Source organism: Salvelinus sp. IW2-2015, linkage group LG10 (assembly GCF_002910315.2).
Source record: "Salvelinus sp. IW2-2015 linkage group LG10, ASM291031v2, whole genome shotgun sequence".
Taxonomy (NCBI): domain Eukaryota; kingdom Metazoa; phylum Chordata; class Actinopteri; order Salmoniformes; family Salmonidae; genus Salvelinus; species Salvelinus sp. IW2-2015.
This window is the reverse complement of record NC_036850.1, coordinates 7,587,027-7,608,755: the sequence shown is the minus strand read 5'-3', so window position 1 is coordinate 7,608,755 and position 21,729 is coordinate 7,587,027. Positions and strand designations below refer to the sequence as shown.

Here is a 21,729-nt window from a genome sequence, read left to right as displayed (position 1 = left end):
GTTCATTGCAGAGAAGAGCTGCTCCAGACTTTTCAGCGTCATCTCAGGTTTGTGGCATGACTAGAATATAATATTTTTTTCTTTCCTGTAGCGCCATCTGTTGGAAGAAGCATGTCTTCAGTCTAGAACGGGTATGTTATATTTTGTCCACTAGATGTCAGTCGTGCTAAGCAACACAAGAGCTTCATTGATACATGGGCAAATCTAATGTCACCGTAGCCTAACTGTAGCGAAACAGCCATGCTTCCGCATTTTGTCCATTTTTTACCTACTTGACTAACCTGTCAGATCAATAACAATGGTGTGCCGTCTCTTTCACTTCCACTCTTGTCATACTTCCTTGTTCCTATGTTATTTCTAAATCCGATAAGAAGCGTGTAGCCTAACTGAACAGTATTTTTCAACAACAAAAAAATATGAAGGATGGTGTCGGTGACCAAACGCCTGTAGCGCGTAAAGAGGCTTTCGACAATTACCTAAATTACTATGATCAGATATGGAGTAAGGGTAACCTGCAACTATGCCAAGAGAAACAGGTTACCGTGGGAGCTAGACGATTTTTGCTGTTAGAGACAGACCCCGGAGAAAGATTTTCTAATTTTGACTTTTACCTTACTGCATCCGAATGCGTAAAATCCGGCTTTAAAGATTGTCGGACATTCTTCAGTGCGCTCATCAAAGCCACAGAGGTGTTGGAGATGTTCTGTGTAAATCTGTTTCTTTACCCATGGAAGAAGGAAATCAAGATGCTCAAGGTAAAAATATAATTGGCATGGTATTCATAGTTCGATTTCGACAATTAGGCCTAGGCTTACTTTTATCTTGCGCAATGCACCCAAGCAAATGGGGTGCGGAGGAGTTGTCTCGACTTAGGCTAGGATAGCCTAATGCACATGTACAAATTATTATTATCAGAGTAAGAAATAGAGGGATAATATATGTCTATGGTTTTACATTGAAATGCCATCTCTAATCACAAGCCACATATTCAAAGGTGCTGCTGTCACATATCAGGAAGTGAAAGTAAACTGTATAGGCTAAATTATTTGCCAGGCTTGTGAAATGTCAAAAAGTGAAGCATGATTTGAAACTGGAGAGGATTAAAGTACAGATGTTCTCCATACTGTAGTGATCATTTTCTTAAGTTTCATTAAGTTGTTGTTGTGATAATGAAGACTCTTATCTCCCACTCAGACTTTCACTGGCCCCTTTGTCTACTGCATCCAGCCGGTCCTGACAAAGAGTGCCACGAAAAGTATCCTTGAAACAATAGGGTATCATCTGGAGACTGACACAGAGTACCGACTCACAGACAATGCAGACCCTGAAACATCCATGAAAATGGGTTTTGAGCTTTTCCTGGCCCGAACAGAGTGTGAGTACCTGTTGGAGCTCATGGGTCAGCAGTCACAGCCTGAGTGTCTGGAGATCCTACAGAGGAGAGCTGCACCACGACATAACACCCAGAGGGCTGCCGAGGAGACAGCAAAGGACTCTGAAACAGAGCCCGTACAAATGCAAAAACAAGAGGAGAATGAAGATAAGGGTCTATCTAATGGTTGTTCCCTGGCAGACCCAGGACCGGTGGAGACAGATGAGGGAGACTTAACCGAGGAGAACCGTGTCACTGCTAGCACACCAGGCAGGCAACAGGATGATGGACAGATAACCCTCAACTTGGAGGTTCAGTCCATTGAGACGACACACTCTCCAGGAATCAGACCACCCAGGGGGTTCTTGAATGATGACAGGTCTATCCTGGAGATGCAGCAGAATTACCCAGACCTTGCCATAAGGCAGAAGCCAATATTCAGTAAGCCACTGGGTGGACCTCCTGTAGTGCGGAGGCGACTTATCAAAGAGAACACACCTGAGGAAGGGAGCAGTCCAGCCAATTTAGCTGGCAGTGATGTAAGTGGTCTCCAGTTCATCTCCTTTCACACCACAGCAGCACCAAAACCCCATCTCACAGAAGCAGTCCCAAAGCTCCAGACTCCAGAAGATAAGGCCTACAAGACTACTGCCACGCTCCACGGACCAACTCCTCCACAGGTAGAAGTGACCAGAGAGGGTCAGGAGGCAGATGAGCTGAGCAAGCTGGCTGAGAGGATTGGCCAACTGCATGTCCATGAGCATAAGGTGGAGGAGCACAAGGTGGAGGAGAACCTGAAATACCCCGTAGAAGAGACAGCACCGCCGCATGCCAGTTGCCATGATGGGTCCCCTCACCAGGATTCTGCAGGGGACCAGAGCCAGCCTCTAATGTGCCATCCCTCTCTGGTGCCGGTTTGTAACATCCCAGGCTGTAGCAGCTGTGAACTAGCAGACAGTCCCCACAAACACATTCCTGGTAGGGACACCATCAAAGAGCCACCTCACTCCATCTATGTCCCAACCAACCACCTGGACCCCCCAGTGCTGGACCCTACTGCTGCTGACCACCAGCCCTCCGCAGGCCCTCAGCACCAGGACATGGAGGGCCCCATCCCTCAGCCCTCAGAGGACGAGCTGCTTCAGACATATGTCATGGTGGACGAGCCTTAGAGGAAGTAAGGTCATGATTGAATGCTGGTGCTCCTGGAGCATCAGAACACACAGAGAGAAATTGATTGACATGCCTGTTCAGGTCTAAAACATCCCTTGCCACTAAGTTGTTTTGGTCTGGGGCGATTCAATCAGTGGACGCTGCTGATGGGAGAACGGCTCATAATAATGGCTGTAACGGAGCAAATGAAATGGCATCAAACCATGTTTGATGTGTTTGATACATTCCACTCTTTCTGCTCCAGGCATTACCACGAGCCCGTCCTCCCCAATTAAGTTGCAACCAACCTCCTGTGGATTCAATGTATGAAGGTGACGGAAATAATTACTTTATTGAATTTAATTCCTCTTCAGTATTTTCTGGTCTTTGCTTTGTAMTCTTTCTCAGGAGATAGACTTTTAATACAACGTTAATTATGCTTGACCTAATTTATGAGGTGGAGGTAATATTTCCACTGTGTCCTTTTACAGTGACAGTGCCTTACTGAAATTAATTTTATGCCAATCCTGCACTTACTTTCCTTGCTCATTGACTACCGAATGCTTTGTAATGTTTATGAAAATGTACGTCCAATTGTAATCAGAATGTTAGGACTTTTTTAAACAAAAATAAACAAAAATTGAAAACTTTCGTGGTCTTCAGAAGTTCAAATGGATCATACAAAATAGACTGTTACACTAACTTTACATCGGCAATATAGCATACATTAACATATGTTATTATACAAAATCCCTTTTAGGCATTTATTAAAATGATCTCAGCGAAAGAGTACAAGATTTGGCACAATAACTGTTGGTCCTGGTCACAACTAAGTGCAATTCCAGCCTGACAACATGTTCCTCTATATATTAGCAGTAAATAAAATAAGAACAAAACACATAGCTATGTTAGTGCATATGTAACATATGTTGGAAAGCGACTTGAAGCAGTAAATATGCAGTATGGAATACTTGCKGTCTGAAAATGTACCRGTCAGAGAGTWGTTCTAAGACAGTGTGTAACAGTGGACAAGATAACAGAAACTCCACAAGCTCATTCTGGTGTTCTCTCTTGGACTATAAATACCTGCTTACAGACAACATATTTACTGCCATTGTTGGTGCAGCATGTGTACAGTGCCTTCGGAAAGTATTCAGACCCCTTGACTTTTTCCACATTTTGTTACGTTACAGCCTTTTTCTAAAATGTATTAAATCAATTACAATCCTCAGGAATTCACACAATACCCCATAATGAGTGCACCCATTCCCATAATGGGAATTGATGGAAATTATGTAAAAATGTACCACTAGCCACTTTAAACAATGCCACTTAATATAATGTTTACATACCCTACATTACCCATCTCATATGTATATACTGTACTCTATATCATCTACTGCATCTTGCCATCTTTATGTAATACATGTACCACTAGCCACTTTAAACTATGCCACTTTATGTTTACATACCCTACAGTACTCATCTCATATGTATATACCGTACTCTATACCATCTACTGCATCTTGCCTATGCCGTTCTGTACCACCACTCATTCATATATCTTTATGTACATATTCTTTATCCCTTTACACTTGTGTGTGTATAAGGTAGTAGTTGTGGAATTGTTAGGTTAGATTACTTGTTGGTTATTACTGCATTGTCGGAACTAGAAGCACAAGCATTTCGCTACACTCCCATTAACATCTGCTAACCATGTGTATGTGACTAATAAAATTTGATTTGATTTGATTTGACAAAGCGAAATAACTGGTTAAGCAATGTTTGCAAATTTATAAAAAAAACAGAAATACCTTATTTACATAAGTATTCAGACACTTCGCTATGAGACTCGAAATTGAGCTCAAGTGCATCCCAATTCCATTGATCATCCTTAAGATGTTTCTACAACTTGATTGGAGTCCAACTGTGGTAATTTCAATTGATTGGACATGATTTGGAAAGGCCCACACCTGTCTATATACAGTGGCTTGTGAAAGTATTCACCCCCCTTGGCATTTTTCCTATTTTGTTGCCTTACAACCTGGAATTAAAATAGATTTTTTGGGGGGGTTGTATCATTTGATTTACACAACATGCCTACCACTTTGAAGATGCAAAATATTTTTTATTGTGAAACAAACAAAAAACACAAAAAAACTGAAAACTTGAGCGTGCATAACTATTCAATATGACCAGTGAAATATATCTGCTGGAGCGCGTGCTATGGGTGGGTGTTGCTATGGTGACCAGTGAGCTGAGATAAGGCCCCCTTTACCTAGCAAAGACTCATAGATGACCTGGAGCCAGTGGGTTTGGCGATGGATATGTAGTGAGGGCCAGCCAACGAGAGCATAGAGGTCGCAGTGGTGGGTAGTATATGGGGCTTTGGTGACAAAACGTATGGCACTGTGATAGAAAACTGGATGTAGTCTGATTAGAGTGTTGGAGGCTATCTTGTAAATGACATCGCCAAAGTCAAGGATCGGCAGGATAGTCAGTTTTGCAAGGGTATGTTTGGCGGCATGAGTGAAAGAGGCTTTGTTGCGAAATAGGAAGCCGATCTAGATTTCATTTTGGATTGGAGATGCTTAATGTGAGTCTGGAAGGAAAGTTTACAGTCTAACCAGACGCCTAGGTATTTGTAGTTGTCCACATATTCTAGGTCAGAACCGTCCAGAGTAGTGATGCTAGTCGGGCGGGAGGGTGCGTGCAGCAATCGGTTGAAAAGCATGCACTTAGTTTTACTAGCATTTAAAAGCAGTTGGAGGCCACGGAAGGAGTGTTGTATGGCGTTGAAGCTCATTTGGAGGTTTGATAGCACGGTGTCCAAAGGTCCAGATGTATACAGAATGGTGTCGTCTGCGTAGAGGTGGATCAGAGAATCACCAGCAGCAAGAGCGACATCATTGATATATACAGAGAAGAGAGTCATCCAGAGAACTGAGCCCTGTGGCACCCCGATAGAGCTGCCAGAGGTCTGGACAACAGGCCCTCCGATTTGACACACTGAACTCCATCTGAGAAGTAGTTGGTGAACCAGGCGAGGCAGTCATTTGAGAAGCCAAGGCTATTGAGTCTGCCGATAAGAATGCGGTGATTGACAGAGTCGAAAGCCTTGGCCAGGTCGATGAAGACGGCTGCACAGTACTGTCTTTATCGACGGCGGTTATGATATCGTTTAGGAACTTGAGCGTGGCTGAGGTGCACCCATGACCAGCTCGGAAACCAGATTGCATAGTGGAGAAAGTATGGTGGAATTCAAAATGGTCTGTGATCTGTTTATTAACTTGGCTTTTGAAGATTTTAGAAAGGCAGGGCAGGATGGATATAGGTCTATAACAGTTTAGGTCTAAGGGGTCTCCCCCTTTGAAGAGGGGGATTGACCGCGGCAGCGTTCCAATCTTTGGAGATCTCAGACGATACGAAAGAGAAGTTGAATAGGCTAGTAATAGGGGTTGCAACAATTTCGGCAGATAATTTTAGAAAGAGAGGGTCCAAATTGTCTAGCCCAGCTGATTTGTAGGGATCCAGCTTTTGCAGCTCTTTTAGAACATCAGCTGCTTGGATTTGGGTGAAGGAGAAGTGTGGGGGGGGTTTGGGCAAGTTGCTGCATGGGGTGCTGAGGTGTTGGCCGGGATAGAGGTAGCCAGGTGGAAAGCATGGCCAGCCGTTGAAAAATGCTTATTGAAATGATCGATTATCATAGATTTATCGGTGGTGACAGTGTTTCCTATCCTCAGTGCAGTGGGCAGCTGGGAGGAGGTGCTCTTATTCTCATGGTGCCACTTGCTTGGTGGTGCCCCTTGCTTAGTGGTGTTGCAGACTCTGGGACTCTTTCAGAACAGGTGTATATATACTGAGACCATGTGACACTTAAATAAAGTCCACCTGTGTACAATCTAACTAATTATGTGACTTCTGAAGGTAATTGATTGCATCAGATCTTATTTAGGGGCTTCATAGCAAAAAGGGTGAATCATTTTTTGAAACAAGTAATTTTTTTAATTTCACTTCACCAATTTGGACTATTTTATGTAATTCCATTACATGAAATCCAAATAAAATGAATTTAAATTACATGTTGTAATGCAACAAAATTCTACAAACGCCAGGGGGGATGAATACTTTTGCAAGGCACTGTAAAGGTCCCACAGTTGACAGTGCATATCTGAGCAAAAACCAAGCCATGAGGTCGAAGGAATTGTCCGTAGAGCTCCGAGACAGGATTGTGTCGAAGCACAGAACTGGGGAAGGGTACCAAAACATTTCTGCAGCATTGAAGGTCCCCAAGAACACAGTGGCCTACATCATTCTTAACTGGAAGAAGTTTGGAACCACAAAGACTCTTCCTAGAGCTGGCCGCTCGGCCAAACTGGGCAATCGGGGGAGAATGGTCTTGGTCTGGGAGGTGACCAAGAACCCGATCGTTGCTCTGACAGAGCTCTAGAGTCCTTCTGTGGAGATGGTTGTCCTTCTGGAAGGTTCTGCCATCTCTGCAGCACTCCACCAATCAGGCCTTTATGGTAGAGTGTCCAGACGGAACCCACTCCTCAGTAAAAAGCACATGACAGCCCGCTTGGAGTTTGCCAAAAAGCACCTAAAGACTCTCAGACCATGATAAACAAGATTCTCTGGTCTGATGAAACCAAGATTGAACTCTTTGGCCTGAATGCCAAGCGTCACATCTGGAGGAAACCTGGCACTATCCCTACGGTGAAGCATGGTGGTGGCAGCATTATGCTGTGGGGATGTTTTTTAGCGGCAGGGATTGGGAGACTAGTCAGGATCGAGGGAAAGATGAATGGAGCAAAGTACAGAGAGATCCTTGATGAAAACCTGCTTCAGAGCGCTCAGGACCTCAGACCGGGAGTGAAAGTTCGCCTTCCAACAGGACAACGGCCCTCAGCACACAGCCAAGACAACGCAGGATTGGCCTCGGGGACAAGTCTTTGAATGTCCTTTAGTGGCCCAGCCAGAGCCCGGATTTGAACCCGATCAAACATCTCTGGAGACCTGAAGATAGCTGTGCAGCAACACTCCCCATCTAACATGACAGAGTTTGAGTGGATCTGCAGAGAAGAATGGGAGGAACTCCCCAAATACAGTTGTGCCAAGCTTGTAGCGTCATACCCAAGAAGACTCAAGGCTGTAATCGCTGCCAACGGTGCTTCAACAAAGTTGAATTAACAAACATTTCTAAAAACCTGTTTTTGCTTTGTCATTATGGGGTATTGTGAGTCGATTGATGAGGGAAAAAAACTATTTAATACATTTTAGAATAAGGCTGTAACCTAACAAAATGTGGAAAAAGTCTAGGGGTCTGAATACTTTTTGAAGGCACTGTACTTCAGTCACACATTGCTCCCTGATAAAATCTTCTCTCTGTTCTCCTCATACTGATGGATCATCTTCTGCAGGTCATCGTCTGCCGAAATTACCTGAAAATATAGAAATACAAATACACTGAGTATACCAAACATTATGAACACTTTCCTAATATTAAGTTGCACCCCTCCCCCTTTTGCCCTCAGAACAGACTCAATTAGTCGGAGCATGGAGTCTTCAAAGTGTCGAAGGCATTCCACAGGGATGCTGGCCCATGTCGACTCCAATGCTTCCCACAATTGTGTCAAGTTGGCTGGATGTCCTTTGGGTGGTGGACCATTCTTGAGACACACGAGAAACTGTTGAGCGTGAAAAAAACGGCATCATTGCAGTTCTTGACACAAACTGGTGCACCTTGCACCTACTACCATACCCCGTTCAAAGGCACTTCAATGTTTTGTCTTGCCCAGTCACCCTCTGAATGGCACACATACACACTCCATGTCTCAAGGCTTAAAACTCCTTCTTGAACCGGTCTCCTCCCCTTCATCTACACTGACTGAAGTGGATTTACCAAGTGACATCAATAAGGGATCTTAGATTTCACCTGGTTTTGTATACTCAGTGTTAATATCATTAAAATGTTGTGAAACTGCCTTTACAGATTATWGTAACGTGATACAAAAACAGAGCTGTGTTTAACAAACACTTACCTGCACGCCTGTCTTTCTACTGAACCCTTGACTATTTCCCAACAAYGAAAAACAAGGAATCCTTGACATAGATGACCAATACTCTGGTGCTTATCACAGGAGACACTAGAACGTATAAACAATGTTCCTCATTAATTGACCATTGTCCTCCAAACGCATGCCTGAAAATGATGGATCACTCACAAGGACTGGAGCAGGAACACTGAAGGACGTCTTCTTTATCAGCCAGTCTTCATACAGCTGATGGATTGCCTCTAGATATTCCTTTAAAAAAAAAAACGAGAAAGATAGTAGTTCGAGAGAGTAGGGCAAGAGACGAGTCTTAAAACTCCTCTGAAGTTAGACCAAGAACAGCACTGAGAGTTTGTCATTCTTCTACCCTCACCAAAGGAATGATCTTCTCCTCCTCCCTGCATCGCTCTTTCAGCCTCTCATGGCAGGTCTGTGGAGACGACTGGAGGTAAACTGAAACAGAGGAGGAACTAAGTGAACAAGGTTCTACCAAGGACCCAACAAGGACCCAACATCATCAGAATAAAGTAGAAAGCGTGTGTTTCTGCACAGCTTACCGATAAGATCCATAGGAATGGCAATATTCTGAGTGATCCACTCAAACCACTCACTAAGAACAGCAAAGTCCACCTCGGGCATCTTCCCACTGCAGAGAGCAAAATATTGTGAAGTACATCAAATGAGCTAGATTGGGCACAAATGAAAACCAGCTATAAAGTGGTGTGAAATATACCATGTGCATTACCTTCTGTAAAGATTTTCCACAAAGATGTACTTGGCACTGTAGATGGACCTTTCCATCATTCTCATTGGGGCTGACTGGAATCAACAAACACAAAACAGACCATGTTAATTATGCAATGTAAAATACAAGTCGTTGTACTTGGTGAAAGAGAAGTCTGTACTATTGATAGAACACATGCAACAGTAGTGAAACAGTAGGATATCAGTGCAACGTGTTCTGTGCAATGTTTTAGAGTACCTACTATTGTTGAGAGGTGTTGGTCCAGCATGGTTAGCTGAATATAGGTCTGTAGAGTGATGCCCCATCGAGTAGGGTCCTGGTACATCAACCCCTGCAGGAGGGGAGGAGATCTAACATCAGCATACAATATGTCATTTATCAAAATGAACCATCTTCTATAGAATGGTCACATACCAGGGGGTTGTGCCCTCGAACATTCCTCCATTTGGAAACTGGCTCAGTCAGCACCTGAGAAATCAAAAGTAAAATTGTGATTTAATTGTACCTTTTGTTTTACACACAGTGCAGCACAAGGAGGAAAGGAAAATGAAGGAATGCAAAAATGTTGAACAAGCATGTTGCATGTTTTTGTTGTTGTTTACCTCAATGTTACTGGTTTTGCTGAAATACTCTAGGCATGTTGTCTTCCCACTAGCAATGTTCCCCTCTATACAGATCTAAAGAAAAAGAACAAGATACATGTGTGGACTTCTCCCTCAGGTATATAGGCTTCAAATGTCTTAGTATCAATTTCAAAGATTTTCAAGGATTTAAAATGACAGTGTACCAGTACATACCACTAACTTATTCTTCTCCCCACTCCGCACCAGCTTTCCTTGGGTGGAGTAAGACTGCATTGTGAGATAACCTGACTTCTTGGTTTCAGCTTAAATCAGTACCTATGGTAAAGCCAAACAGATAAGGATGTTAATATGGGTGATGTAAGCAGGGCGATAGCTTTCTGCCCTGGTTTGGTTAGAGCAAATTGATGAGCAAGTAGCCTCACTGAGAGTAGTGGTAGATAATAGCAGTGCTCATGGATGAGTCTGACAGGAATGGCCATGTCTCGTTAGCATTTATTTTACATTTGCATCAAATTTAAATTCTTTACAGAATTTATTGGTAGTAGCTAAAGTGTGCTCAAAGTATAAGTGTAATGTTTCTAACATTTTCTGCCACATTATATTGTAAACTTGGCAATTCAAATTGTAACAGTATGAGTTAATATATTCTGTTGTTCTGATGCAACATTGTAACTCACATCATTTGTAACACGACATTGTAGCATTAGTCTACAGGGTGTTTCATTGTATCACTCTGTACCGAAACAATGTTTCAGACCAGCGAATAAATCAACCTTGTGCAAGGGCACCTACTTGAGACGTGCTGTGTATTGTTGCTATGGCCTCTCGTCTGGCAGAGCTCACCGCGCGTATCACCAAATATTTTGCAGGGAATAGTCACTAATCGCGCTGACATCAGAGCAGTGTGAGAATATAGTCGTGTAGCAGATCTCCACAAATTGTTAATACAAATAGATGTAAAGGAAATCTCGCATAATTATCTGAAACACACAGCGCTCGACCGTGAATTTCCACTCCAGTTCCGTGTGTCAAATAACCTCTTCCTGGTTCATGATATGGAGACGTAGTTTTTTTCCTATTGGTTGAAGCGCTTTATCTGTTCTGAGACCTGCATTCCCTTCACCAACTGCCATCACCATTGAGGGCAAAAAAAGATAGAAACTGATCCTCTTTCAGTRAGGGACTCGTGTATAGGTAACTACTGCTACCGTTATTTATGCCAGACTATCAGTACACCAATGATGAGGATCATTAAAATATATAAGGCTGCTCATAATGTTTTTACACCTCTATGTCTGTAGGCCTATATGAGAAAGTCAATCAAATATTTTCTGATTGTAATATTCTATACAGATTGATTGACATTTTCAGATCATGGTTAGTTTGTTTAGTGGCATGCAAGCAGTATGATAGGCCTAGTATGTTTAGCAGTGATGGGTGTTGAAACACTGCAACGGACTGTMATTTCCTGCAACKGAAAGGAAATTGCTTGTTCAGGAAACACAGACTGAGCTGGTTCTTTTGAAACTTAACATGACAGGCGACTGTTCCAAAACAACCAGTAACATCCCTTCRTTAMCCATGGAGGTTGATACTGCTTTTCTCAGATCCTTGAGGGGTGTCCTTAAATTAGCAGAGATGGTGAGACATTTTTCATACTTTGATAAACCACTGGGWTTTTGGAAAGACTTATCACCACAGATAAAGCCATATACTATAAACTTGATAAAAACAGCAAGRATGTATTGCASAGTMTTGTTACAGGATATTACAATTGCTYACTCTTACAGAGAGATTATATTGACAYACATTATTTCCTAAATATGTTGTCTATGAGAAAGCAGAACTAGAAGTGAATGTCAGAGCTGTAGTTCCTGTGAACTGTACAAACGTTAAAMCCTGTAGTTGATGATGACGTTAAACAMGATACTGCATGCCCTCTAGTGGACATTACATTTTATTCAACAAAAAAAAGACCATCATTTTCATAGCTTTTGGTGTGAAACAACCATTTCAATWTGTAGGATTAGACTATTCTTAAATATCTTTGAATGGAAACAATCAWTTAGCATTTCCTATAATTTCCTAATTGMCAATGCTCTCTGTTTCAGGGGACTATGTTTGTAGCSTTTGTGTGTTTTGCKGTAGYATCCAGGCCCAAATACATTGCAGCTACATGCATGGAGTTTGTGATCACATTCTCCCTGCTTCTGCTGTACACACTGAAGTTGAACAAGAAGCTGACTCTGTTCTTCTGGCCTCTCGTTGTAAGGAACCTATTYAATTACAGYACAKTGTTTACWGTAGGTMTTTTACATTGATTARCTGCTGTGAAAATGTCAGGCAGTCAAGCTTTCTGAGTTACTTCCATTGTCTTTTCTTCTTCAGGATTTGTTCAACTCACTGTTCGCAGCAGTCTTCATACTTATCCTGAGTYTGATAGCAGTGTCCACTTACACAGTGACAGGGACCCTGGGTGGAGGGGTGAGATAAAAACAAATGTATTCCTTGTTGACCTTCTAATTGGGRGCCTTATAGAACTGGGTTTCTGGRTGAAGCCTCATCTTACACACCATCCTGTCAATAATGAACTGCCCGAAGGCATTACAATCCTTATGACCATTTCCACTAACATGAATATATACTGTAATCCCACATTTRGCACCCAGTACAACTAATGAATGAACTATTACAAAAAATGTCAGCTATAATTCTATCTTGTAGCCTATATCTAATATTAACAGTAAGTCTTGTATATTTTCCTTATCCAGATAGTGGGTTTCATAGCAACAGGCCTGTGGTGTGTKGATGGYTACATGCTTTTCAAGAGGGTCACATTCAATCAACCAAGAACAGCAGCAACTGGCACTGTGAAGTGAAGACACCACAATTGTCTCTTCACATGCTCACTCGCAGAGTTCCTCTGTCTGTCTGTGTTCTTTCGCCCATCTTAATCTTTTTTGTGCACCGGGGCCTCCCTCTCCTCTTTCTACTCTGGTTAGMGCCAGTTTGCGCTGTTCTGTGAAGGGAGTAGTACACATCTTCAGTTTCATGGCAATTTCTCGCATGGAATAGCCTTCATTTCTTAGAACAAGAATAGACTGACGAGTTTCAGAAGAAAGTTATTTGTTTCTGGCCATTTTGAGCCTGTAATCGAACCCACAAATGCTGATGCTCCAGATACTCAACTAGTCTAAAGAAGGCCAGTTTTATTGCTTCTTTAATCAGGACAGCAGTTTTCAGCTGTGCTAACATAATTGCAAAAGGGTTTTCTAATGATCAATTAGCCTTTTAAAATGATAAACTAACACAACGTGCCATTGGAACACAGGAGTGATGGTTGCTGATAATGGGCCTCTGTACGTCTATGTAGATATTCCATAAAAAATCTGCCGTTTCCAGCTACAATAGTCATTTAACAACATTAACAATGTCTACATTGTATTTCTGATCAACTTGATGTCATTTTAATGGACAAAAAATGTTGCTTTTCTTTCAAAAACACTGTATTTCTGATCATTTGATGTTATTTTAATGGACAAAAAAATGTGCTTTTCTTTCAAAAACAAGGACATTTCTATGTGACCCCAAACTTCTGAAAGGTAGTGTACGTGTAGGTTTAAAGGGGAAATCAGCATTTGAAACATTACATTACATTTAAGTCATTTAGCAGACGCTCTTATCCAGAGCGACTTACAAATTGGAAAGTTCATACATATTCATCCTGGTCCCCCCGTGGGGAATGAACCCACAACCCTGGCGTTGCAAGCGCCATGCTCTACCAACTGAGCCACACGGGACCAAACAATAACAAAGCTTGGCCCTGGCCCATTTTGGTAAAAACCTGAAGGATATAGGGCTGGAGAAATGTAACCACTCTCAAATTCATAGACAGAGCTATGTATGTTTTTTTTCTACCATGTTATTGACTTGTTTATTGTTTACTCCATGTGTAACTCTGTGTTGTCTGTTCACACTGCTATGCTTTATCTTGGCCAGGTCGCAGTTGCAAATGAGAACTTGTTCTCAACTAGCCTACCTGGTTAAATAAAGGTGAAATAAAAAAAAAATAAAAAAATGCAAGGACTGACCATCAATGATATCAACATTTTAGTTTTAACCATGGTTCGAGGCTTTATAGTCTTTGTTTACACTTAATTTGTTTACAATTATTGGAGTAAAACAAGCTTATAATGTGGGTTCTGATGGGATTAGGCGGCAGTAGAACTAAGCTCATGAGGCATTTATATATGAGTACATATATCATTCATTTCTAAATCCAAAAGTTGATGTATCAACTGCAGATTGCCCATTTGTTTGTATAGCCTAATCAATGCAACAACACAATTATCATGTATAAAAAAATAAATACACCTTTGAAACCTAGGCCTGTATCATTTTTGAAACAATGTCAGATTACATGTAGGCCGAGTCCATTTCGACTTTATTCTTAAGTAATGTTTCTATTGCATTTTGAGCTGTTYATGACGTTCCCATCAAGTTGGCCCATAGGCCTATAAAGTTAAAACAGATTTTTTTTTTTTTTAACTCGAGGGATACATCACAACAATTTTAACAAAAACATTACAGTATTTTAGTTTTGACGCATGCACATAGCCCAGTCAACTAACATCTCTGGAATGCAGATGTTGCGCCTTTGTGAACTACGTTTTCGCACTGTCATTATTTCCGTTTCCACTTCAAGAAGCAACACTCTTTTTTCGGGGCTTTGCATTTTCCACTCTCAACTCTTCCAGGCCGCTGGATCTGTAACCATTACTGAAGTCAAACGTTATCTTTGAAATGGGGGACATCGAAGCTCCCGTTACGACTGGACCGAGCCAAAGTATCCTTCAAACGATTCTCCCAATCGCAAAAGAATTCGCATCTTCACGGAAAGGACAACTTCTTATTGCAGAAGTGGTAACGTAGCATTTCAAAGAAGACATTAGTGTCTTTATTTCCATTGTTTCTTCCGAATACTTTTCTTCAACGCTGCCAAGACAAACAGATGCGTAGAAGTTTAGTTGGCGGGGGCGGGGTGCACTCGATTTAACGGGTTTGTGCTATTTAGAGTAACGCKTTTGAACGGTCAAAAGTAGGTTTTTGTTAGGATTAATTTATCCTATCCTAACCAACTCTTCAAACAGCTGTTTAGGTAAACTATATGGAAAACACATCCATTGAATTCTGCCCATTTCTATTGAGGKCAATGTGTCCATCACACTGTTCTCATTTCGGCAAGGGAGAATTTTGTTTTCGTCAAAGGCGGTAAAAAGGATTTATGAATTAGTTAGCCACATATTTTTTTTTACTTTGGAAGAAGGTTTTAAGTTTACGACTGACTACCTTTTAATTCCGGTGAGAACTTTGATTTATACCAGTTAAACGAAAGACATAATGCATATGGATCATTTTGGAGACATGTAGCCTGTAAACTATCATTCATATTCATGTAGCCTAGTGTAGGCTAATTCATGTTTACACAAGCAAGCAATAGACCTTACATACAACTGTAATGTGTTCTATACTTCATGTGGTCAGTCTACTGTCGCAGTTCAGCTTCGTATTACTGGATAATAGGTTTTGACATGATGTGCAGTAGTCTATTGTAGGGACACATTTGCACATGCAATTAAACCAAAATGTATTAAAAATACATTTTAAAAGAGATAGTTWGCTAAAATTACAACTCGTTGCAAACAAATGAACTCCATTAATTCTTCAATGAGTATTGATTATTTCAAACCTCAGATATCAGGAAGTGAAACAAGAGAGTGTGTCTGCTTAGACATCTTCACTGTAAAAGGGGTCATCMCCAAGGATTTGAACCGATTGAACACATATGTTATTATCATGGACTCTCCTATGTCTGTCATGTGAGATTCAGTTCCTGGATGTGCTGCATAAAACAATGATCAACCCTCTCAGTCTCTAATTAACTGACTCTGCTGGAGGGCATGTAGCCCAAAATATATACTGTATAGAATAGAGGGCTTTATTAGAGGGCTCTGGCTGACTGGCCCTATAAGGTAAAGGAATCAGTCTCCAAGAACAATGCGGCCTCTTTACATACACTTAGAATATCATCCTCTCCCTTGTTTGTGCTAGAAACCACATGGGTGCTACTATGACTTTATAAAACTCACAATAAAATATGAAATATCCTGGTTTTAGTAGTGGCTCAAGACAGCTGGAAAACATATATGCATAGAGTTTTTCATGATCGTTAATAGCTGGAATGACAATAATGCTGCTTAAGTCMTTTAGTTGGTCGCTCGTAGCATCCAATTTACAAGAAATGTGTTGTGCCAGAATTCTCAGAAGCCAGTTTTAGATTCCAAGATTCCTAGAGAATGTACCTTGTTGCTTTACTATGCAGAAACATAGCAGTGGGTGTCTGAGATGAGAAACGTTAGCCATGTCAAGGTCAGACAAAATGTCCGATAAGCAGTTCTGCTGTGCGTTATGAAGTTATTCAACGTTATTATGAAACACATTCTAAGTGTAAGATAGATGAACAGTGTGCTCAGGGTTGTATCGATGAAAGCAGCAGTAGCAGTCTGTGTTGCATTTCGGGGAGTTCCCACCCCAAGGTGAGCCTTGTCTATGGTTTTGATGGCCCAGTGTAACAAATACAAGATGGCTCTGTGTAGATAACAGTGCCTGGGCTTGTCTCGTCCAATGATGTTGGCCRGAGGAAYTCAGGACAAGGGGATGTAGGGAAACAAGCACTATCACCAGAAATGCTTTACAAAGTAAACACAAACTTGTGATTCGTGGAGAGACTGCATGCTGATATTAAAGACTTATGGGGATCTTTGAAATCACAAAGACAGTTGCTTCTTTCAGGATTTGTGCTCAACCAGACAAGCACGTTTCATGATTAGCCAAAGTGAACAATTACGTTAATACATTTGTGTATAAACAAGCATAAACTTTTGAACTCAAGTACAGTATAGGCTTATAGTGTGTCTGTGTAGGCCTGTGTATATTATTTGTCATTCAACAGCTGCATCTCCTTACAGCTTGAGACAGGAAATGTAATAGCTTCGGGTCACTGCAACATTTCTTGAAAKGGAGATTTTGGACCAAAGTAACTTTAGTACGCCTTGCATTCTATTAGTCACTTTCTCTATCTCTCCCTCCCTCTGTCTTCTCCGCCAGGCTCTGTCCCTCATCGCGTTCATCTGTTTTGTGGCGTCCACGGCAGCAGCCTTTGTCACAGCACCCCTCATTGAGTTCCTGGCTGCCCTYTTCCTCCTTTTTGCCTATTCCACCAAATTCAATGAGCGATTTAAGGGATTCCACTTCCCCCTCATGGTGAGTATACACTGAGTGTACARAACATGAAGAACACCTTACTAATATTGATTTGCACCCCCTTTTCCCTCAGAACAGCCTCAATTCGTTGGGGCATGGACTCTACAAGGTGTCGAAAGCATTCCACAGGGATGCTGGCCCATGTTGACTCTGACGCTTCCCACAGTTGTGTCATGTTGGCTGGATATCCTTTGGGTGGTGGACCATTCTTGACACACGCAGGAAACTGTTGAGCGTGGGAGAAAAAAAAAACATTTCTACCACCTACCAACGTACACCATTCAAAGGCACTTAAATATTGTCTTACCCATTCACCCTCTGAATGACACACATACACAATCCATGTCTCAATTGTCTCAAGACTTAAAAATATTTTTTTTACCTGTCTCCTCCCCTTCATTTAAAYWTTTTTTTWACCTTAATTTAACTAGGCAAGTCAGTTAAGAACAAATTMTTATTTACAATGACATCTACCCCGACCAAACCTGGACGACCCTGGGCCAATTGTGTGCCGCCCTATGGGACTCCCAATCACGGCCGGATGTGATACAGCCTGGATTCAAACCAGGGACTGTAGTGACCCCTCTTACACTGAGATGCAGTGCCTTAGACCGCTGYGCCACTCGGGAGCCAGAGTGGATTGATTGAAGTGGATTTAATGAGTGACATCAATAAGGGATCATAGCTTTCACCTGGTCAGTCTATGTCATGGAAAGAGCAGGTGTTCATAATGTTTTGTACACTCAGTATATTTATAGTCCACTTGGGTACAGTAGRGATGGTAGCCACTGCTGACAATTGTAAAACAMATTTTTCATTTGTATTATCTCTCTTTTAGGATTTTCTGCGCTGTGTCAGTGCGTCCATCATCTTTTTTATCATCTCCATAATATCGGTTTCCAAGTTCACAGACGGGGCCTCTAAAGCAGCAGGGGTAAGAAAAGCTYTTTGACACTATCCACACATCTCTCATCAAGCCTATGCCATGATCAGAGTTGTATCTCCTCGGCATTTACAGCACAGGTGTCAAACTCATTCCACCGAGGGCTGCGGGTTTCYGCTCCTCCCTTGTCCTTGATTGATGAWTTTAGGTCACTAATTAGTAAGGAACTCCCCACACCTGGTTGTCTTAATTGAAAGGRAAAAAAACAAAAACCTACAGACACTAGGCTTCCCATGGAATGACTGTGACAACCCTGATGTACAGTATACACATTGAACTCTGAAGTTAAGGTTGAACTCAGAAGTTGTGTCTGGTTACTTTGCTGCATTACTTMATTGTGTCTGGATACCATATTACAGCTAGCTTCTGTCAGACAATTCACCCCCTTCTGGATTTACTAGCTGTTTCACGTTGATATCAAAGGTTTTCTTTTCTTCCACCCCCTCCAGGTGTTTGGGTTCATTGCCACCATTGTTTTTGCTCTAGATTTTTACTTCATCTTTAATGACCTGGCTAATTTCCTCAAACAAGGAGGGGACTCAGGTGACGAGCCACCAAGAACCTCAGGTAAAGCGTTCGTTCAAATAATGTCTAGTATATAGTATGATGTGAATCTTCATTTTGTCCCCAATGCTACACACTGTAGCTGCTACGGTACCCCTCAGAAACATTCAGTCCTTTCCTGTTCTTCCCAGAAAATGGATACAGGAAATATAAAAATGAAAACTTAATGCTGACCCTCCATTCAGGGTTTTTGTTTCTGTCAGTTCTAATGAAATTTGTTTGGGCAGTTTAGGAAAACAAATGAACTTGCAGTTTGCTGATAGAAATCATAAGCCACATTGTGGACCACATGGCTCAAGTTTACTCAGCCAAGGGTCCCATAGGTCAGTGGGAGTGAATACTCATGGAGTGTGTTTGTGGAGTCAGCACATCGTCTGTGAAAATCTGTGCAGATTGTTGGCTTCGTTCTAAGTAGCTAATCTATTCAATAAACAAAACATGGTAACATCTGAATTCTGATTTCTCATTTGCCAAGGAACTGTATCTGAGCACAACCTAGTTGTTACTATGTTAATAACATTTATATTAACTCTTTAATCATCAATGTTGTATGTGTTTTTACCTATCATGATTAGCTTCCACGATTATATGGACTTTATATTCATCTCTAACTTTAATTCCTGATCATTGCATAAGGAGGTCAGAAACCACAGGCCTTCACTTCCCTCTATGAAAGGGATAGGCAGAGGGGAAGTGTTATACACAGACAGACAAAGACATGCATTGCTTATACCCTCACTGTAAAAGTGTTTTTTTCTGTGTTATAGAGTACAATGACTCAGACTCTGACTCAGACTGAAGAGGTTCTAGCCCAGGGACCATGTGTGTGTGTGTCGTCCACCATGCCTGGCAGGAAGACATCCATTCTGCAGACGTCAACTGCATCCTGAAGGATTCACATTTCATTTTAAACTGACGTGAAAACAGGTTTCCAATCTTAGTCTTTAGAGCTTTGGAATGTTGGCACATACAATGATCAATTACGGTTATAGTATTATTTTCCAAATGTTCTAAAATTGCCCAAACTCTGAAATACATTTCTGAAGCTGTGAATGAACTGTGGTATTTTTAGTGATGGCTATTGGTTTACAGTTGCTCAGCCTCCATAATACCAAGAGGAGCATGGGGAACAAAGGCAGATGACACTACATTTTTACATAATTGAAAAGATTGGCAGCTGGTTGGCTGGTTACACCATCTGTCCAATCATCGTACTTGCTTTGCTTGATTTTTCATTTTCTGGTGTCCTTTATTGAAAATGTTGCTGTATCTGATGTGATATCCTAGCATTAAAATCATTTTGTGACAGATCCATGTTCACTGAGCTGAGAAGACTGTGCATGGCACTTAGCTACCGCCTAAATGGCCACTTCCTGTTTGAATTTGATTTGTCAGCAGAATGTTTTCGTCTCTTTTCTTCCAATTCCGAAAACTTTTAATCATGGAGAAGCACTAGGAGACTTTTGTGATTGTGTTTGAAATGTAAACTGCAAGTGTGGTAGGACTGCATTCAATTATTGAAAATGGTACACCAAAATGTTTTCATATTTAGAAGGGTTTTCTTACCAGGTTTGTACATCAAACATTTGTCAATTTACAGGTCATGTAAAGAAAATAAGAAATAAATCAGTTGATTTTCAGCCATTTGTAAGCTTTAATTTGTTTAATAAAAAATGAAGACATGTTCAACAGTATTTCCAAACCCATTTATTTTGAGACAAGGTTGTCACCATAAACTATAGTTTTGTTAAATCTACAGAAAATTCTTTACATACAACAATACAGATTTTAATACTGCTTCCTAGAGTACAATAAATACTTGTATCAGTAAAGAAAAATCAAGGTCAAACTTGAAAAAGATAAGAGCAGTTAAGTCTTCACTTTAAGATAAGCCATTTCAGATGTTGAGTGGTTCAAAACCTTGACACAAGCCATAACCTCTGCACGAAGCACTGTTGGTAAAGTTGCTTTAAGGACTTCACGAAGCATTAACTTGTATTGTTCCACTATAGTCACATCATTTCACTACTAGTTAAAGCAAGGATTACATATGCACTCACATGGTCTATTACTGTATGTTAGAGCATAATGTATTGCTAGATAAAAGGAGATGGATCCACTACTGTGAAGTCAAGGCATAATATACGACTTAAAACAATCAACCCAGTCCTGAATAGAGAGACATAAACACACACATTTGATTGTCTATTCTTCACACAGTTTCAATCATWATCAACAGTTATTACGGTCAATTCATTCAAATTATATCTGCAATTTGAGATTTGCAATGTCCCTGCCCTCACCTACAAAGTCATTCATTTAGTTAGGCCTTAAGATTGTTCCCACTGTCCTCACAAAGAATATTGGTTCATCAACTCTTAACACAAAATATGATCACTGACGAAGATGGCATCTTTTAAAACATTTGTAAGATGTCCCACAACTAGGAGTGGTTGCACTTCAGTACATATAAAGCATCCACCGTGAGCAGTTCCTCTGAGGKTATCTTTACCATAATCCACATATACATACAGTATTACCAGCAGGGTCAGTGGGATACAGAACACCCGGAATCACAATGTTGTGTAGATGTAAACACACAATACTATTTAGAACAAAAAATACAAAGACCAGAACACATGTCAACATTTCTAAAAGTCCTTCATCCTARACACATTCAGTACAAACTTGCACATATGAACAGGCTACATCTCCATAAATGTGAATTCAATGTTCCTTGCTCTGTTTGTCTGTACCAAAACAAAAAAAATACAGGAAGTTAAATTGACTGCGAGGGTGTTTAATGAAATAAGATATGTGATTATGTATGCTATATAAGATGAATAAAATCACACATTCAACTGAGATACATTGGTGCGCCATTCTGTGAATGAGTATACCACRGACCCAATTATTAAGGCGGCAACATCTGTTGACAAATGTATGTGTTGCCACATTTAAGTTTCAAACAGACAATAGAACAGAAATGATGA

At 41.0% G+C, this 21,729-nt stretch overlaps 4 protein-coding genes across 6 annotated transcripts; 3 read left to right on the top strand and 1 right to left on the bottom strand.

The window, feature by feature from the left end:
• Positions 1–223: 223 nt before the first annotated feature.
• Positions 224–3,175, top strand: LOC111969242 (uncharacterized). Its single transcript, XM_023995255.2, has 2 exons — positions 224–755; positions 1,195–3,175. The coding sequence occupies exons 1-2, from the start codon at positions 417–419 to the stop codon at positions 2,542–2,544; spliced, it is 1,689 nt and encodes a 562-aa protein (XP_023851023.1). The 5' UTR covers positions 224–416; the 3' UTR covers positions 2,545–3,175.
• A 99-nt stretch (positions 3,176–3,274) lies between these two features.
• On the bottom strand, positions 3,275–10,963 carry tk2 (thymidine kinase 2). 3 transcript variants are annotated; one of them, XM_023995740.2, is made up of 10 exons: positions 10,750–10,963; positions 10,120–10,221; positions 9,925–9,999; positions 9,737–9,790; positions 9,564–9,653; positions 9,323–9,396; positions 9,135–9,223; positions 8,951–9,030; positions 8,749–8,829; positions 3,275–7,965 (listed from the first exon to the last, which is right to left on the bottom strand). In XM_023995740.2, exons 2-10 carry the CDS (start codon positions 10,177–10,179, stop codon positions 7,879–7,881), a joined length of 690 nt encoding a protein of 229 aa, XP_023851508.1. In that variant the 5' UTR covers positions 10,180–10,221; positions 10,750–10,963; the 3' UTR covers positions 3,275–7,878. The 3 variants fall into 3 exon arrangements, with proteins under 3 accessions (XP_023851508.1, XP_023851506.1, XP_023851507.1); XM_023995738.2 differs by having other exon boundaries at positions 10,699–10,786; XM_023995739.2 differs by lacking the exon at positions 10,750–10,963 and adding an exon at positions 10,584–10,684.
• A 432-nt stretch (positions 10,964–11,395) lies between these two features.
• Positions 11,396–13,255, top strand: LOC111969560 (CKLF-like MARVEL transmembrane domain-containing protein 3). Its single transcript, XM_023995736.2, has 4 exons — positions 11,396–11,547; positions 12,018–12,173; positions 12,295–12,390; positions 12,678–13,255. Exons 1-4 carry the CDS (start codon positions 11,440–11,442, stop codon positions 12,783–12,785), a joined length of 468 nt encoding a protein of 155 aa, XP_023851504.1. The 5' UTR covers positions 11,396–11,439; the 3' UTR covers positions 12,786–13,255.
• Positions 13,256–14,592: 1,337 nt separating this feature from the next.
• LOC111969241 (CKLF-like MARVEL transmembrane domain-containing protein 3) lies at positions 14,593–20,094 on the top strand. The gene is made up of 5 exons (XM_023995254.2): positions 14,593–14,829; positions 17,074–17,229; positions 18,068–18,163; positions 18,622–18,739; positions 19,504–20,094. Exons 1-5 carry the CDS (start codon positions 14,710–14,712, stop codon positions 19,533–19,535), a joined length of 522 nt encoding a protein of 173 aa, XP_023851022.1. The 5' UTR covers positions 14,593–14,709; the 3' UTR covers positions 19,536–20,094.
• The last annotated feature ends 1,635 nt before the right edge of the window (positions 20,095–21,729 follow it).

Bases quoted from the DNA above. Each gene is read 5' to 3' on its own strand.
- LOC111969242 (XM_023995255.2), top strand. From the start codon at position 417: ATGAAGGATGGTGTCGGTGACCAAACGCCTGTAGCGCGTAAAGAGGCT. The intron at 756-1,194 runs GTAAAAATATAA...TCTCCCACTCAG, and splicing joins AGGAAATCAAGATGCTCAAG to ACTTTCACTGGCCCCTTTGT.
- tk2 (XM_023995740.2), bottom strand. From the start codon at position 10,179: ATGCAGTCTTACTCCACCCAAGGAAAGCTGGTGCGGAGTGGGGAGAAG. The intron at 9,654-9,736 runs GTATGTGACCAT...CCCCTCCTGCAG, and splicing joins TTCGAGGGCACAACCCCCTG to GGGTTGATGTACCAGGACCC. The intron at 9,031-9,134 runs GTAAGCTGTGCA...CCTCTGTTTCAG, and splicing joins CATTCCTATGGATCTTATCG to TTTACCTCCAGTCGTCTCCA.